Raw genomic sequence first — 19,233 nt, 5'->3', positions numbered from 1 at the left:
CCGGTCTCTAGATATCAGTTGTACTTACAGAGACACAATGATATAGCTTGTAATGACTGTTCATTGCTTCCCCTGTGTGTGTCAGGGAGTACTATGTGACCATGGTGAAATGGGCCTCCAGCACAAAGCTAGCCATCAACTGGCTGAACAGAGCTCAGAACATCTCCATGCTCACACTGTGTGGAGCAACGACTGGAGTCTGTACCAAGGTGAACTCATAATACAACATTATCTAATGTCACTCACTATTGTAATTTCTAGGTATATTAAGGGCCCATTCATACTCCACTTTTAGAGCCAAATTTATTTTGTTTCGGCTCTGTCCAAACTACAATATGACGTCAATCAGAGGTTTGGGGGAGCGGGTACCAATCATTAATTCGGCTGTTCGGTGCCACGGAGATTTTGTGACTCTCCGCCGTGTGTGTGCGCGTGCGCGCGCGCGCGTGCGTGTGCGTGTGTGCTCTCTCTTTCCAGAAATACGAGGATGAGAGTGAAGGCTGGCTACACAGACAGGTAGGAGAATGGTTCATGTTGTGTGATGTACGCTACGCTACGTACGCTCAAAGCATGTGACATTCATATGATACTGTACTGTAGTTTCAACCCATTAAAACGGCTCACTGATAAATAATGCCTTTGGTTTGTTAATGTGTGTAGTGATGGACCAAGTACTCACATGTTTTACTTAAGGAAAGGTATTTGTGTTCTTAAGTATTGGCATGAAAATGTACTTACCAAAAGTAAAATTACTCATCATAAAGGAGGTCTCATTTCACACATGTTTAAATGCATACAAATCTTTAGTTTTCTTTGTGTTCAGAATGAAGAGCCTCTCTTCTCCAAGGACGGCCTGAGGCTGTTCTTCACCAGGGCCATCCCTCAGGGAGGAAGAGGGAAGTTCTACCACATCTCTATGTCCATCTCACAGGTAGGTTCTATAGATCATATCTCTATGTCCATCTCACAGGTATGTTCTATACACCATATCTCTATGTCCATCTCACAGGTAGGTTCTATACACCATATCTCTATGTCCATCAGGTAGGTTCTATACACCATATCTCTATGTCCATCTCACAGGTATGTTCTATACACCATATCTCTATGTTCATCTCACAGGTAGGTTCTATACACCATATCTCTATGTCCATCTCACAGGTAGGTTCTATAGATCATATCTCTATGTCCATCTCACAGGTACACAGCTGGACTGTAAGCAGGGTTAGTTTTGTTGACTAAGATTAACCGACTAAGATTGATTTTCAGATAACTGAAATAGGACTAAAACTAAATGGTGTGTCATTCAAAAGACTAAGATTAAGACTTATATCTGCTATTTTTCAATAGTTAAAGCACAAAATAATGGTTAACGTGGTTAAAATCTACTAGGTATTTGAGGGTTAATTACCAGGGACACGAGGGGTCGGGGACAGGACAGTCAGTGAGGGACAGGACAGTCAGTGAGGGACGGAGATGAGTTGCGTTGTGGACAGGTGGAGAAGGGGACACCAGACATGAATTATTAGATCAGTGGCTCTCAACCTGCGGGCCGGTGGCCCTTACTGGTCTACTGGGCCGAGAGGACATTGCAAGTGGGCCCCCAAATAATTGACGAGACACATTTCTATTGATAATATTATATTGTCACTGTCTCCAAGTTTCAAATTTGTAATTTTTTTTTTTTTTTTCGTAAAGTAAAGCCCTGCTTCATCATACAAGACTCTCGCACAAAACGAGTAAAATTAAAGATTGTCACTATTTTAAATATCTTTTAAAATGATAAATACAAAACAAACGGTTTTGGACATACAAGGTCTGTCTGGAAGAACACAACAACACAATAGTTCTAGAAGGAAGTTACTGGACTGCCAGTGAGGAGCCCCCAACGGGAGGACACACTGTTGTATCCTACTGACTCAACTGCCAGTGAGGAGCCCCCTCCGGGAGGACATACTGTTGTATCCTACTGACTCACCTGCCAGTGAGAAGCCCCCACCGGGAGGACGTACTGTTGTATCCTACGTATCCTACTGACTCACCTGCCAGTGAGGAGCCCCCTCCGGGAGGACATACTGTTGTATCCTACTGACTCACCTGCCAGTGAGAAGCCCCCACCGGGAGGACGTACTGTTGTATCCTACGTATCCTACTGACTCACCTGCCAGTGAGAAGCCCCCACCGGGAGGACGTACTGTTGTATCCTACGTATCCAAATGACTCACCTGCCAGTGAGGAGCCCCCAACGGGAGGACACACTGTTTATCCTACTGACTCACCTGCCAGTGAGAAGCCCTCACCGGGAGGACATACTTTGAATACCTTTTTTGGTCATAACCTTTCCTTGTTTTCTTAAACATAATAGTTATATCGATCACACACCAGTGGAGGATTTATGACTCTGGCTGCTGGAGCCAGCAGTAGAGCAGATCGTTAAATAAAGCCACTATGGTTTATATTAATAAAATACACACAATTGTAAAGCTACAAGACACCATGGCAGCGGGAGAGTTTGTTACAGGATGTTTTAAAAATGTAGAATTGTATTTACAACACTGTTCTTCATTATTCTTCACATCAAACTAGATAATTCATATTTTCTCTCTCTCTCTCTCTCTCTCTCTCTCTCTCTCTCTCCCACTCTGTCTCTACCTCTCTCTACCTCAGTCCAACAGCAGTACAGACACCCTCCAGTCCATCACGTCTGGAGACTGGGACGTCACCCAGATCCTAGCATACAGCGAGGACACCAAGCTGATGTGAGAATCAATTTTTTAAATCCTTTCACCCAGTAACAATTGCCTAAACTGTAATCCTGGGCTCTGCTCTCCCTCTACCTGGGGAGAGCACTGAACTGAGCTCATGCTTCCTCCAATGCATGAGGAGTGAGCAGGCCACTTCTTATCAACTGACGGAGTTAATTTCCCCCGGTAGAACGTCATAGAACATGAAAGTAACGCGTTATTCCAACCAGTTCCTTTCCCCTCCATCAGCTGACCAGGGGGAGGCAGTATAGAGACCAGGATCAAATGTAAATGTTTACTGTGTGTTTGAACTCAGATCTTTCCTGAGTTTAATTGTTTATCAGCTGGCCAGGGGGAGGCAGTATAGAGACTAATGGTTTAAATGTTTACTGTGTGTTTGAACTCAGATACTTCCTGAGCACCGAAGACGACCCCAAGCGAAGGCATCTCTATAGGTAAATCTTTCTTTCTTTCTTTCTTTCTTTCTTTCTTTCTTTCTTTCTTTCTTTTGTATATTTGGTTCCAGCAGAGTTTTGTGTATGATGCAAATGGACAGAACAGTTAGTTCACTGTGATGGAAGAAATTAATTAGTACGTTAACCCCCCTCTCTCTCTCTCTCTCCCTCTTCCTCTCTCTCTCTCTCTCTCTCTCTCTCTCTCTCTCTCTCTCTCTCTCTCTCTCAGTGCGGACACGGTGGGGCCGTTCAACCGTCGCTGTGTGTCATGTGACTTCTCTGAGCTGTGTGGATACGTCAGCGGTTCCTTCAGTCCCAACATGAGCTACTTCCTGTTGCACTGTCAAGGTACATGAACTACTTCCTGTTGCACTGTCAAGGTACATGAACTACTTCCTGTTACATTGTCAAGGTACATGAACTACTTCCTGTTACACTGTCAAGGTACATGAACTACTTCCTGTTGCACTGTCGAGGTACATGAACTACTTCCTGTTACATTGTCAAGGTACATGAACTACTTCCTGTTACACTGTCAAGGTACATGAACTACTTCCTGTTACACTGTCAAGGTACATGAGCTACTTCCTGTTACACTAGTCTCGCGTGGCCAGACGGTTGCCTCCGCGATTTGGTCAAATGCTCCCAGCATACAGTCTGGCAAAGCAGAAAGATAAAAATGAGTGCGAGATGAAAGCGGAAGTGAAGCCCCCACGTCACTTCCGTTTCAGTCTCACATCGCACACATTTATCATTATATAAATAAAAATCATATAAGCATGTTTAGCTTGCTGCTTAGCAGAAATGACATTTTAAAATATATTTTCTTGAACGGTAATGCCCGTTTCCATTACTCGCCGTTAGGGAGCTGCTGTTCCAGACTCTATATAGCATTCAGAGATTGTGGAATAGTTGTCTGGCTACGCGAGACTACTGTTACACTGTCAAGGTACATGAACTACTTCCTGTTGCACTGTCAAGGTAGACGTTAAACTAAACCTTCTAGCTCCATATTTAAACTTTTTATATTTCGCTTTTTGTTATTTTTGTTGTTTTCCTGGTAAATGAAGGCCCTATACCTCACTATACAAGAGTGTGCCCAGTCCACCTACAATTAATGAAGCCTGGGATCAGTAGCATTTCACGTTGCAGCCTATGCCGCCTTTAGGGCCTTATAAACTCCCATCTGTTCTGCCCTAGAAAGCTAAAGAGTGCGCAAGTTAAACCAAGACAAATTACTCTAAAGTTTATCGGCAACAATATAGCTTGCATAGAAGTGGGTGGGTTAGCATTTGGTAGTGTCTAACATTAACAAAGACCAAGTCCATATTAATGTGTCTCCTGTCTCTATATGTCCCTCAGGTCCGGATGTTCCGTTTGTCTCAGTCTACAGCACACAGGACAGACAGAGTGAGTATTCTGTGTGGGGACGTTTCAGCTTGTTGCACAAGAGCTCTGTGTCACGTCCAATTAAGGCGTGTTAAATATGAATAGAAGCTGGTCACAATGGGACAGTGTGTAAGGTGTGTGTGTGTCAGTGACAGAGGGACAGTGTGTAAGGTGTGTGTGTGTCAGTGACGGGGACACAGGGACCACCTGTGATGCTGGGACCACAGGGACCACCTGTGATGCTGGGACCGCCAGCCAAGTCCACTAATCACATCACTGCCTTGGAAAGGATGTCTGTGATGAAATTATGACTCCACTCCCCGCTCCGGAAATATGAGCATACAGTACACCATGATTAGATTTACTGTGTGTGTGAGAGAATGTGTGTGTGTGTGTGTGTGTGTGTGTGTGTGTGTGTGTGTGTGTGTGTGTGTGTGTGTGTGTGTGAGAGAGAGAGAGAGAGAGAGAGAGAGAGAGAGAGAGAGAGAGAGAGAGAGAGAGAGAGAGAGAGAGAGAGAGAGAGAGAGAGAGAGAGAGAGATTTTGTAACCCATTTTCCACCCAGTGCCAAATGGGCTAGGTGTTTCTTTTCTGCACAGAAGGCATATGAGTATCTATCTATCTATAAATGCGAGAAGTCTCTGCGTGTGTGTTTGTAATCCGCGTATCTTGAGAACCGTTCGTCCCACCGGCTTCAGATTCGGCACGCACGTTCCCCGCCGCGGCACGGAGTGCAGTGCCGGGCCTCGACCCGACCCGACGCGCGGTTTTCCCTAACCGGCGCGAAACGTTCGGAATCTCCTTATGCGGAAATCGGCGCAAACGCTGACTCATTGTGACATCACTGCAGTGCCGGGCGCAAGCGCTGAGTCATTGTGACATCACTGCAGGCAGATACAGGGGCCTAGCCTCGACCCGACAGACTGAGATCTCCATATATGGGCAGATACAGAGATCTCCATATATGGGCAATACAGGGGCCTTGCCTCGACCCGACAGATATCTCTGTATATGGGCATAAAAGGGACACAGACAGATATATCTCCGTATATGGGCATAAAAGGGACACAGACAGATATATGGGCATAAAAGGGACACAGACTGAGATCTCCATGACAGATATCTCCGTATATGGGCATAAAAGGGACACAGACTGATACAGAGAATGGGCATATGGGCAGATACAGAGATCTCCATATATGGGCATATGGGCATAAAATGGACGCAGATATATGGGCATAAAAGGGACACAGACTGAGATCTCCATATATGGGCAGATACAGAGATCTCCATATATGGGCATATGGGCATAAAAGATGGACACAGATAGAGTATATGGGCATAAAAGGGACACAGACAGATACAGAGATCTCCATATAATGGGGTTTGCATCCGTATATGGGCATAAAAGGGACACAGACAGATATATGGGCATAAAAGGGACACAGACTGAGATCTCCATGACAGATATCTCCGTATATGGGCATAAAAGGGACACAGACTGATACAGAGAATGGGCATATGGGCAGATACAGAGATCTCCATATATGGGCATATGGGCATAAAATGGACGCAGATATATGGGCATAAAAGGGACACAGACTGAGATCTCCATATATGGGCATGGGCATATGGGCAGATACAGAGATCTCCATATATGGGCATATGGGCATAAAAGATGGACACAGATAGAGTATATGGGCATAAAAGGGACACAGACAGATACAGAGATCTCCATATAATGGGGTTTGCATTAAAGGGTGGGGCATTCATTCCCTAATTTACATCGTTCCCGAGTTGGCCAGGTCGCAAACTCCATATATGGGCATAAATGGGCACAGGCAAACAGATGGTCAAACCAGGTCCTACAGAGATCTCCATATATGGGCAGAAAATGGACATAGACAGACATATCTCTCCATATATGGGCATAAATGGACACACGCAAACAGATGGTCAAAACGGATCCTATGACAACAGGTATAATGGGGTTTGCATTAAAGGGTGGGGCATTCATTCCCTATTTACATTGTTCCCGAGTTGGCCAGGTCGCCGACTAGACGCTCGGCCGCCCTTCGGGCGGCCGAGCTTCTAGTAATAAAAATACAGTACAGACAATAAAATATATTACATGTACGGTGTCTCAAATTGTACATTATTGCTCCACTGCAGAATAATAGATGACTAAAATATGTAACTCTCAACATGGTAAACTAGATTGATACAGGGGTAAGGGACACTTTCCAAACAGAGAGAAGTTGGTAAGTAAATGTGTTACAGTATGCATATAGAACTTCTCAAAAAAGTAGCACGAACCAGAGAAAACCATCTTGGTTTTGTTTTGATCACATGATTTTTGGCTACACTCCTCTTCGGTGATGCTGCGATCACTCACAGACTGCGGACAATCGCCATTTATCGATTCCATGCCCAAATAAGGCTTTGACGAGCGCTCGTATTTGACACTGTGGACCTTTGCCCGATTTGACGATAACATACTCGTCGATGGCTGTGAAAGAGTTAAGCAAAACAACACAAGCGTGGACATAAAGTGTGACCTGCTCTCCACTGTCATGAAGCGGAAACTGAGGTGGTACGGACACATCACTAGATCCTCAGGCCTTGCAAAGACCATCCTGCAAGACAACGTACAAGGTGGCAGGAGACGAGGGAGGCAAAAGAAAAGATGGGAAGATAACATGGGAGAATGGACTCACTTGAAACTCAGTGAGGCATGAGAGCTGGCGAGGACAGAGAGGGATGGAGAGAGCTGGTCAACAGATCGTCTGTGGTGCCTCAACGACCCTCCGGGGTTATGGGATAGAAGAAGAAGAAGATGGGTGTGGGGTCTGTTCTGCTGTGTTTCCACAGAGCTTTAATGATGGTTTTCTGCTCTCATCCATTGTGTTTTCACAGAGCTTTAATGATGGTTTTCTGCTCTGTTCTGCTGTGTTTTCTCAGAGCTTTACGAGCTGGAAAGCAACGAGGAGCTGAGGATGACTCTTGACAACATGCAGATGCCCAGGGTGGAGTTCAAGGAGCTTCACATGGACGACTACGGTACGCCAGAGCAGGGTGGAGTCAGGGTGCAGGGTGGATTCTGTCCACTAAAACTATGACTACATTTTTCTCCGACTACCGTTTTTTAACTGACGAAAACTGAATGAAAACAAAATAAAAACTAAGCTATGATGCCCAATTTTGTCTACAAATAAAAAATAGACTAAATGTTAGAAAGGGACTAGTGGAGAAGAAATCCAGTAGAACTAAAATGGAAGTCATTTTATGTTTGGTTCCGCTCTGGTGTTGCACTCTGAAAATAGCAGATCTACAGACTGCAGAGTTCAATGAGAAGGGACAGCAATGTGTTCAGTTGTGGCTGAACCACATCTATAGACAAGCCATGTAAGTGACTGTCTGAACCACATCTAGACTAGACAAGCCATGTAACTGACTGTCTTGTGGACACGACAAGAAGAAGAACTTCAAGTATATTTTGATGCTGATACGATAGTTCAAGGAGCTTCACATGGACGACTATGGTACACCAGAGGGAGTCTGCCTCACTCTGATCACCAAGCGCACTGTTCTGCCAGACCTACAAGCTCACAGTGTGTCGCCATGTGACGCGTTGTGAGCTTATAGCCTGTGTATAAAATCGTAGCGTTTGTACTTTTACTCAAGTACATTTTGAATACGGGACTTCTACTTTCGAACATTGCAATAGGGATACTTTTACTTAAGTTAAAAAATATTCTTCTTCCACCACTGTGTGTGTAACTTCTCTCCTGTGGTTGTGTTACAGCTCTGACCATGCAGATCATCAAACCTGCAGGCTTCGTGGAGACGTCGCATTACCCACTGCTCCTCCTGGTGTAAGTATGACCACATTGCATGGTGTCTCGCATTGTCTCATTGGATCATCAATGTGCACACACAACGAAAACGACACACACACGATCACACATGGAATGCTTTGGTTTTGAATCGCAAAATGTTTTCATGTCAAGCGTTGGGCTGCGAATGCCAGTCATTTACTGTTAAACCCCTGCATTAATTATTTTGGTCAACGTTTGCCTGTTATCGCTTCTATGGTAACACATCAATACAGCATGGACTTTTTGGACAACATCTTAAAAGATTAGTAAAAGATTTCATGTTTTTGAAGCGGTGAAAACCGCTTCCAATGAATGGCTTTGTGTGTATCACGCCCATATATGGTCATTTCAGTCCAGAATGAACAGGCTTTTTCAAAAACAGAATGTCCGTTTAATTACCATATATGGTGATCTCAGTCCAGAATGAACAGGGTTTTTCAAAAACACAAAGTATGTTACCTTATGTCCATATATGGTCACTCCAGGCCAGAATGAACAGGTTTTTCCTGTCCCACAGAATGTCCGTTTAATTACCATATATGGTGATCTCAGTCCAGAATGAACAGGGTTTTTCAGAAACACAAAGTATGTTACCAGAATGAACAGGTTTTTCCTGTCCCGTACGTGTAAAATATCAGTCCAGAATGAATAGGCTTTTTCAAAAAGCAAAATGTCGATGTCCCTCCCGGTTAGATGAATGGATACTTTGAGGATTGGTCAAGCTTCACATGATAATTTGGCCTTCAGGGTTTAAAATATGTAGTAAGCCACAAATACATTCAGAATAGAGGTTTTATCTGTCCACCACTTCACTTCGAACCGAGGTTTGATCTTTTTTTTTAATAGCAGATCTTGCTAGGTCATATAAAGGAATTACATAAGGATCCATTTGTACACTCTCAGAGTTCTAGATAATGTAGATTGGGGTAGAAAAGCAGAGATAGAAACCTTTATCAAATGTGGGTCCTAGGCCAAATGCACATAAAACCTGCGGTCCTTGACATTAAAGCTATACTGTGTAAGTTGCTCAACTAGTGGTCAGTAGCTCTATAGCAAACCCCGGTCCCCGGACAGAATCATAGAAAACATATTTACAGAAGGCTTTAGGGGATGAAATTCACGGAGTGGGTGCGATTTAACAGTTAGGACAATTTTAAGATTTGTTTTATAAAAAAAGTTACATGGTATAACTTTAACTACGTTTTGAGAATCACCGCCTGTACGTGCTCTGTGTGTGTAGCGATGGCACCCCCGGTGGCCAGATGGTGTCGGAGCGCTGGCTACTGGACTGGAGCACGGTGCTGGTGAGCAGCTTCGGGGCGGTGCTGCTGCGTTTGGACGGCAGGGGGAGTGGCTTCAAGGGCACCACCCTACTGCACCACATCCAGAGGAGGCTGGGTGTCATGGAGGAGAGAGACCACATGGAGGCGCTAAGGTACATCACACTCTGACACCTGCTTTTAGAACTAGACCCAACCAGAGGAGGCTGGGTGTCATGGAGGAGAACGACCACATGGAGGCGCTAAGGTACATCACACTCTGACACCTGGTTTTAGAACTAGAACCAACCAGAGGAGGCTGGGTGTCATGGAGGAGAACGACCAGAGGGGGTGCTAAGGTACATCACACTCTGACACCTGCTTTTAGAACTAGACCCAACCACAGGAGGCTGGGTGTCATGGAGGAGAACGACCAGAGGGGGCGCTAAGGTACATCACACTCTGACACCTGGTTTTAGAACTAGAACCAACCAGAGGAGGCTGGGTGTCATGGAGGAGAGACACCACATGGAGGCGCTAAGGTACACACACCAGGGCCGTGCAGAGAGCATATTATGCACGCACACCGATTTTTGTGGTGGTCTTTTTGTGGGGGTACGTTGTGCCACTTCACACCAGAAATGTAGTAGGCTGCATTGGATGTCTTATGCGAATACTACGCAAGATGTCCCTATACTTTGGAACAATCTCCCACTACATATAAAAGTTAGCCCCTGCATTGAACATTTTAAATCTAATTTGAAGACCCACCTTTTTACTCTTGCTTTTAGTTTGATGTTATGTGTTAGTGTTGCTTGATCTGTTTTTCTTGTTTTGTTGGTGTTGCTTTGGTTCACATGTCTGTAATATTGCTTGGTAAACTGTTGTTCTTTTTGCCTCTGGAAAGCACTTTGGGTCAACTGTTGTTGTTTTTAAATGTGCTAGATAAATAAACTTGACCTGACTTGACTTGACAAAAACTTGGCCCATGTCATTGGACAGTAAAATAAGCAATACGTTCTCATTACCATGTAAAAATGAAAATAATTTACCTTTTTCTTTGTAGCCTATATTGGCCATTATTCCAAGACTAAGAATGATGGCCAATAGGATACAAAGAGGCTACAAAGAGAAATGTTTGTAGTTGCAAGGTTAACGAGGTGGGAGAGGGATCTTGACATCTCTGCATCAGGTGAAAAGTCACACTAAAACTGACTGATGGAAGCCAGCTCATTTACATTATAATTAGGCTATAAATAAATAAACCAAAATGCAACAGACTATCACCGACATATAAGGTTTTATTTATTAATTTCACTCACCCATTAGTAGAGCTGAAAGCACAGTCCTTCACTTGGATGACACTTGATTATGTCCCACATGATAGAAACATGTAGCCACACTGCCCCCTTGTGGCACTTGTGCTTTACTACTAACAACAGTTGGCAGGAGGAATGAACACTTGGGAATTATTAGAGGCCCCTGATTTTAATGGTTAATGAGCCGTGTCAAAGTACAGTATGTACAGTATGTACAGTATACGTATACACAGACATTACAATGTTCTTGCTATGACTCTAACCTCTTCATTTTGACTTCCTTTACAGTTTTATCTCAAAGGAACCCTACATCGACAAAAGCAGAATTGGCGTTTTCGGAAAGGTAAGAAGAGTCTTAATTAACCCCACGTTTATCAAAGGGAATTAAATGTAGTTATGTAGAGGTAAACCACAACTCTAACAGTGTACAGTATTATATGTGCAATGTGTCTGGTCGGGTGGAAACCTCATATGTCCCAAACTTGTACTTTTCAGGATTCAAATTAAAAACTAGCAGATCTACAAGCTCTAAATGCGTCCCTTGGCCATTAAAAAAAACTAAAAAGGTTTTGGTGTGTTTCAGGTGTATGGAGGTTATGTGTCCAGTCTCTTGCTGACCGCTGAGGAGTCTCCAGTGAAATGTGGAGCCGTTCTCTCACCCATCACAGACTTCCAGTTATATGGTAAGAGGTCTTTTTAAACTTTACTGGAGCATTTCCTTTTTTATGATTATACTCTTTAATACTCCACTACATCTCAAAGGCAAATATCGTACGCATACTTTAGTCGCCAGCTACTTTGAAGACTTGTTGTTTTGTTATTACAAAACCACTTCAGACCTACAGTATATATTTTGACAACTTGAGAATAGTCAATTTACAGATCTGCCATTTTGCACGCACACAGGGCTTTTGGAATTGCGTGAAAATTGTCTCTACAGAAAATACGATTCTGAAACTGGAACGACAGCCTGTGATGGTATCATTTTAGTTATACTGTAGCTCTCAGCAAACTGCTTCTTTTAAATTCTTGTCGATGAGAGCTGTGGGAGTATATACTGTTATCAGAAAAGAGCAAAGTAACAGTTTGACTGCTATGTAATTGCATTGATGTTAACTTAACCACAGCCTGATGTTTACCTTTTGATTTGAACTGTTTCCTTCCAGCCTCAGCATTTTCTGAGAGATACCTCGGACTCCCTAAACCTGACACCAGGGCCTACACGGTACGATATGATTATTATCATTATTATTATTATTATTATTGAGGGGTGCAAACCGCTCCTATAAGTGGCTGTGCGTGTGTCCGTAGCCTTTTTCCTCAGCGTTTTGCCATAGTAAAATGTGTGTGCGTAGCATCATGTTTGTCTAGTGATGTCATATGTCGTGTGTCTGTAGCCTTTTTCCTCAGCGTTTTGCCATAGCAAAATGTGTGTGTGTAGCATAGCCTGTACATCCTAGACTCAAATCCCCAGTTCACATATGATTAATTTTGGTGGGTCCTGAAAAGGTTGAGAACCACTGATTTAAAGGAGAACCAAACAGCGTCTGATCAGATTCTCTGATGTGATGTAACTTCTCAGATGGCTGATCTGGCACACAGAGCACCACAGTTCATGGACAAGAAGTTACTCATCATCCACCCCACGGCCGATGGTGAGGAGAGAACTTTTGGATTTTTAACACCATATTTCTCTACAGCAGGGGTCGTGCTGTCAAACAATGAAACTATATGGAATCTATGATAAGGTTCATCTCTCTCTCAACTAAGGGGTCCTTGGCCTGAAAACGTTGAAGACCCCTGGTATACAGAACCTAAGCATTATATCAATCAGTGTTATTTCTCTCTACAGAACCTCTTCCAGCATTATGTCAGTGTCTGTACTGTATGTGATGTGTGTTGTAAACGTGTTCCCACAGAAAAGGTCCATTTCCAGCACACAGCAAAGTTCATCTCTCAGCTGATCAGCGTCAAGGCCAACTACACTTTACAGGTGAGTGCTTTCACCCCGGCCACGCCCCCTGGCCACGCCCCCTGGCCACACCCCCTGGCCACAGTAACGAACAAGTTCTACATAAAAAGCTATCTACCTCGTTCGCCGCTGCAGTTCATTGGAGCGACCTGTAAAAACGGGAGCGTGGAAGTGCGGAAGGCATGCTGCCACTCTAAGTGACTACTGGCCAATCACAGCGCGTATTTTCCGGGACTTGTCAGAATCTAGGATGCGTTTGAATAAACAACCTCCCAGAATATATTTTAAAATGTCATTTCTGCTAAGCAGCAAGCTAAATATGCTTAGAGGATTTGTATTTATGTTAGGATAAATGTGCGCGATGTTAAAAGGTAAAAGAAGAAAATGGCGGCAGTTGAAGACATTAGTCGATTTTAATCCTGGCAGCAAGCTTGTTAATAATGAAACAGACGTGAGGAGGAGGCTTCACTTCCGCTTTAACCGAGCACTCATCATAAGAACTTCCGTCTCCCAGACTGTATGATGGGAGCATTTGTAAATCGCGGAGTCAACAGTCTGGCTAAGCGAGAGTAGTAGCCTCAACCCACCAGGATTGAGTTAAGACCCGCCTCGCGAAAACGCTCCTCTCAATAATCTATATGAAAGTGTGTATGAACGTTAGTGCTGCTCACTCAAGTGCAAAGCAATACTGTACCTACTACCTTCCGATCCATTACAATAATTCATGCAGCATAATACGCCCAAAGCCTTATCCACACTATAACAATTTAACTGATAATGAATAAGAGTTTTTATTTTGAGCACAGTAGTGACAAATTAATAGCTTTCTCTGTACGTTTTTCTCTTTAGCAAAGTTACAAAGTTTTCCCTTTTTTAAGCACAGTACAAAGTAAGTTTCACAGTTTATTTTGAGCACTGTAGTGACACATTATTAGCTGTGCATTGTGCAAATGCAGGCTTTTCTCAGTACAAGTTTTAAGATTGTCTTCATGCCTTTATTAGGTCTGACTTTATCCACCCTCCATGTGTCCGGCAAGGATTTCAGCCACTCCTGGAAGTCCTCGCGTTTCCGCGAGGCGGGTCTTAACTCAAGCCTGGTGGGTTTAGGAAACACGCGCAAGACTATCCTCAGATCTACCCAGACCAGATCTACTTCCTGTCTGTGTTCTTCCTCCTCAGATCTACTTCCTGTCTGTGTGCTTCCTCTTCCTCCTCAGATCTATCCAGACCAGGGTCACTTCCTGCCCAGCGAGGCGACGCGGCAGCACCTCAGCCAGTCTCTGGTCAACTTCTACGAGGAGTGCTTCAGGCTGCCGGACAACAAGCTCCTCCAGGGGGCGCTAGAGGAGGAGGACGACCACGAGGACGAGGGCTAGCTCCGTTTGCCCCGCTCTCGCCATGGTCCGCTTCTGGGCCCGATCCGGTCCGCTTCTGGCCCAGCCTGGTCTGGTCTGGCCCGGCCCTCAAATCCCTCCCCACGCAATCCCTGTAACCTCCTCTGGGCTGTATTTTGATTGTCTTAAAGGCCTGTCCATACTGTCTCCGACCATCGAACGTTTCATCGGAGAGTTCCGACATTCCGACGTGTTGTGCAGCGGTCTGAACTCAAATTCGGGGTAATGCGTGTCTGAAGATGTGAGTGACGCCATGTTCTAGTTGAACAGGACCTGTCCGACGAAACGTTCTGTGGTCGGAGACAGTAAGGACAGGCCTTTAAGTTATGAGCATAAGAGCTGGGAGTTAAGACAATCAAAATAGAGCCCTCTGTGTCCAAGCACAACGCCAGATGTCATCCAACACAGTATGAAACTTCGCAGAGGAGAGGGAGAGAGAGAGACCGTAGCAGCTCGTACAATTAAAGCCTTTTACTTAGCTGCTAAGTACAAAAAAACAGTGTCTGATGATTTCCTCAGAGTCATGCAGTAGCATCGAAGCGTCATTATTTTTTGTACTTAATAAAAAAACGTAATAAAAATTGTATGGTCCGAGCTCCAGTGTCTCTCTCTCTCCTCTCTGCAAACTGCTGTTTCCGCTCCTGTGACGCACCAGACCTTTCCTGAGCACTCCCCTGTAGAGGGCGCTGTCAGCCATGGCTGCGGTGCAACTCTAGTCTGTTGACACGCTGGACGAGGAGTTACAAAGATGTTCGCCAGAAGTAGATAAAAACTATCAACCTAAAGGACTTTGTTCCCTCAAAGAACAGTGCAGCAGGTTATGGAAACCTTCAGTTAGCTTCTCACTCCTAATGTTAGCAATGCAGCCTCGGGAAGCCATGCGCGTTTCGTATTGGTTTCCCGGGTTGTACGTAGGGTTGAAATCGCAGTCATGGCGACGCTCAGAAAATCAGTCTATAGGCTGAGGTGTGCCGTTAGAACCCCTTTGTCCACAGTATGAAACCTTCTCAGTTCCTCCCAACCTTCCCTTCCATCTGGACTCCTCTCCGTCCCCCCAATGCCAGCATGCTGAACCTGAGACTGCCCTGAGACTGCCCTCCAGAGCAGAGCCTGGATTCACTCCTGCATATTTACTCCTCCTGGGAGTTTCTGTCTCTCTTCTCCTCCTCTCTTGCTTCTCTCCTCCTCCTGTTCTGGGTTTCAGGGCGACACACTCCCTCCCTCCCATGTGTGTGTGGTTGGTGTTCTTTCTAGAACGCACCGGGGCCGTTTGAGAGGACCGTTCGGATCGGACAAAGCTCCTCACAGCCACTGCGATGAAGAGAGACAAGAGAGTCTTTCAGTCGCACAAGGAGAGCGAACAACTTTTATCCACAAGTTTCTGACGTCCCATCATGCATTGCACAGCAGGTGGGCAGCAGTTCCAGCGTCGGCAGTGTGATCTACAAGCTCACAACGGTCTCATCTGCGACGCAATGTGAGCTTGTATGTCAGCTGTTCTCAGCTGTTTTCTATTCGCTTACCGGATGTGTCCCACACATAATTCTACAGTAAATTCCTGTGGACACAGGTGGATAGCACAAACTCAATGGTGTTGTGTAAAACTCTATGCGCAGCACAATTTAAAACTTTGTTTTCCAAGGACTGTGTCGCGACAAGAAAACGTTGCTCTTTTAAAAAAAAGTTGCGACAAACTCTACACCTGTCGGAGCGTGCTGGTGTCTATATTGTTTTTACGGTGTGTAAAATAGCACATGATGTAAATAAATTAAACTGAAAAGGTTCAGTTGGGTTTAATATCATTATGGGTTCATGGATCATCTCATAGCCTCAACGATGTACAACGGTGTCGACGAAATCAGACGATGGAGAGAGAAAAGATGTCACAGATCGTTTGTTTTTACCGTTCTCTCTCTGCTCTCTCTTTCTGAGACGCTCCAACGGTCGTTTTATTAAAACCCTCTTCTGTTTTCAAGAGAAGGAACTTGTTTTTGTTTTTGTCAATGTGCCTTATTTACTTTGGGAGCGAGATGTCCTGGCTTTGAGAGCCCCCCACGTGTGTGAAATAACATGTTGAATGACTTGTCTGATGACACGCAAGCTTTTAACGGCTAGAGATTCTAGAATAATTATGTAAAACATTTGTAAATTATTTCCTAAACAAGAGGATGACTAAAGGCCTGTCCAGACTTTGACCGAAACTGAACTTTTGGAAAAGGTCCGGTTCGACTACAATATGACGTCACTCGTGACTTCGGAAAAGCATTAGACCAAATGAGAACAACTCACCGAACATTTCGTAGATACTATGGACAGGTCTTAAGGGTTCTCAACGGGCCTGAAAATTAAGTCCCGGCCCTAACTGGGCCGAGCCGAGGCCTGCTCGGACCGACTAATGAGCATACATTTTAGGCCTGCCCCGGCCTGGCCCAAAAAAACGTCATGGACCGGGTTGGACCGGGTCGGGTTCGGTCAAGATTTGAATACAATTTTAACTAGACTCTGTCGAGGTGCCGACTTGCGTCTCGTGCACTTGTAGGCCATGTATGGCCTACAAGTGCGCCAGCAGAGTGCACAAGTACTGGGTTGGGTGTATCTGTCACGTATCTGTTTGCCTAGTGTTATTTATATCAGTAAGCAACCGAAGGGCGAGAAGTGAGAAGGCGTGCGGAAACAACTAATTGCCCTATTACACTATTACACTTACACTCCTATTACACTAGTGTGACAGCAAATAGTATCTGTTTGCCCACTGTTATTTATATCAGGTCACACTTGTTGATGGTGACGTCACCAAGAATGCTGGTCCCTGATTGGCTACGGGCGTAAACATAGACAGATACGTGACAGAAACACAGAACGCAGTAGTTGCACACTCTGTTGGTGCAAGTAATAATAAGTACAATACAAATAAATCATTGAGCTCGAGGCACGGCCCAGCCCGACCAATGAGAATACATTTTAGGCCCGCCCCGGCCTGGCCCGAAAACATGGGGTCAGGTATGGTTGGGTTCGGGCAGAATTTGAGAACTCTATGAATGACCTTCCCCCTGGACGGTCTGCCCCCCCCCCCCCCCCCCACTGCTGTTAATACCCCATGATGAGGTCCAGGACCCCCAGGCCAAACTGTACAGTCTCTGCATGCCTCATTGTCTCTAAGATACTCATAAATGGAACGTTAGCTAAGGTTCAAAGTTCATTTATATTCACACACCACTGACTGCATAGTCTCACGTAGCCAGACAACGATTCCACAACTTCTGAATGCTATATACAAATCAATCTAAAAACAATTGAATATTGTGTAAAAGTACATTTTCTTGAAACTTTCATATATATTTTTTTTTAAACTTTAATATATTCTAGATACATTGTACATTCATTGAATTATTCCAAACCTTTTTTTGCTAACATTTTGAATTTTATGGCATACAGCTTATGAATATCAAAAGTCCATATTTCAAAATATTACACTATTACACAAGACCACTCAAAACAAGGATTTATAATAGAGAAATGTCGACCTTCTGAAGTCAGAGTTGCTTGAAGTCCAGTGGGAAGTTTCCTCAGCAGTGAGCAATGAGTTGGGCTGCTCTTGCATCTGCAATGTTTTTTACGCTATATTCAATTTTTTTTAGATTGATCTGTAGATTCTGGAACTACAGCTCCGTAGGGTGAGACCTCCGTGTCCCCAGACTGTATGACGGGAGCATTTTTGCAAATGGTGGAAGTCCACAGTCTGGCCACACGAGACTACTGACTGCAGGAGCTGCTGTTTGTATGTTGTTGTAAAACCCATCCTCTGTGCACTACCTTACTACTGTAATACATTATACATTACATTTATATAGAATATATAATAAATATATTTTTTATATACAAATCTAATTTATACTTAAGCGTAATGACTGTGCCACTCAGCGGAAATGGGATGTTTTCAAAGAGCAATGCGGTTGTATAATTAGGCTTAAAGGGACAGTTCAACCCCAAAATATTAGTTTTTTGTTTTCCTCTCATTCCTAAGCCAATCATTTAATTGACCAGCAGTGGTTGCCTATGGTAGACGCTCCAGAAAAACGCAGGGAAGAAATCCTTGATTATTCGGACTATATCAATGATTATGCGGGCAAAAATCTTTGATTTTGTGATGAAATATTCGTAGTTTTTTTTTCTTTGTGATTTTATGCTGTGAAATTGGGGAAAGTTGCGCAATATTTGGCTGATTATGCAGGAAATTCTGCGATCGCATAATAGCATTTTTTTGGAGCCTACTTTGTTCCCTATGGAGACACAGAGAGACAAAAACAAAAACAATTTCCATGATTTCAAGTCTCCATGGGGTGAGAAAAGAAAATAGAGAAAAATAGAGTTTGCTTCACTCTTTTTACATCAATAGATACATACAAAGTGCATTTATCATTACATTTATTGTTTCTTATTTATTTGGGGTCTCGTTAGTCTGTTTTTCTGTGCATGTTGGAGAACTAATCAATTGCATCAGTCTCAACACTGTCTTCAGTTGCTGCATAGTTTTTTCTCACCAACACATTGTAATTCTGACATTCTGAATGTGCATTAATTAGGCTATGTTTAATGTAAGATTGAGAGCCCAGTCTCGACAGCTTGGTGTGTATAAATGTAAAACTACCGGTATCATTTTTATTACGAAGAAAATATCTTGAGTGTTATTTGTACATAAAAAAAGCATTTTGGAACTTATGTTGGATTGCTCGTTTCTGGTTGTCCTGTTTTTGTGGTCCTTCAACTTTTTTTTCTTTTTTAAACGACAGTGGACTTTGTTGCCAGTGAATGTCTGGAGGACTT

General features: G+C 43.9%; 1 protein-coding gene across 1 annotated transcript in view; it reads left to right on the top strand.

Annotated features, from left to right (window-relative positions):
* LOC308307233 (A-type potassium channel modulatory protein DPP6-like) overlaps positions 1-14,391 on the top strand; it is a gene marked incomplete at both ends in the record, with an annotated part of 47,946 nt that extends 33,555 nt beyond the window's left edge. Inside the window, 16 exons of the mRNA XM_080752406.1 lie at positions 86-209; positions 478-516; positions 824-931; positions 2,668-2,759; positions 3,152-3,199; positions 3,429-3,547; positions 4,562-4,609; positions 7,549-7,647; positions 8,393-8,462; positions 9,706-9,900; positions 11,332-11,386; positions 11,627-11,726; positions 12,210-12,268; positions 12,626-12,698; positions 12,963-13,036; positions 14,233-14,391. Of these exons, the coding sequence (XP_080608532.1) occupies positions 86-209; positions 478-516; positions 824-931; positions 2,668-2,759; positions 3,152-3,199; positions 3,429-3,547; positions 4,562-4,609; positions 7,549-7,647; positions 8,393-8,462; positions 9,706-9,900; positions 11,332-11,386; positions 11,627-11,726; positions 12,210-12,268; positions 12,626-12,698; positions 12,963-13,036; positions 14,233-14,391 (1,462 nt within the window). The remainder of the gene's footprint in view (positions 1-85; positions 210-477; positions 517-823; positions 932-2,667; positions 2,760-3,151; positions 3,200-3,428; positions 3,548-4,561; positions 4,610-7,548; positions 7,648-8,392; positions 8,463-9,705; positions 9,901-11,331; positions 11,387-11,626; positions 11,727-12,209; positions 12,269-12,625; positions 12,699-12,962; positions 13,037-14,232) is intronic.
* Between the last annotated feature and the right edge of the window lie 4,842 nt (positions 14,392-19,233).

The sequence above is a fragment of the Nannobrachium achirus genome (genome assembly GCF_963921795.1).
Source record: "Nannobrachium achirus genome assembly, chromosome: 21".
In the NCBI taxonomy this organism is placed as follows: Eukaryota; Metazoa; Chordata; class Actinopteri; order Myctophiformes; family Myctophidae; genus Nannobrachium; species Nannobrachium achirus.
This window is presented reverse-complemented; position numbering and strand designations above follow the sequence as displayed.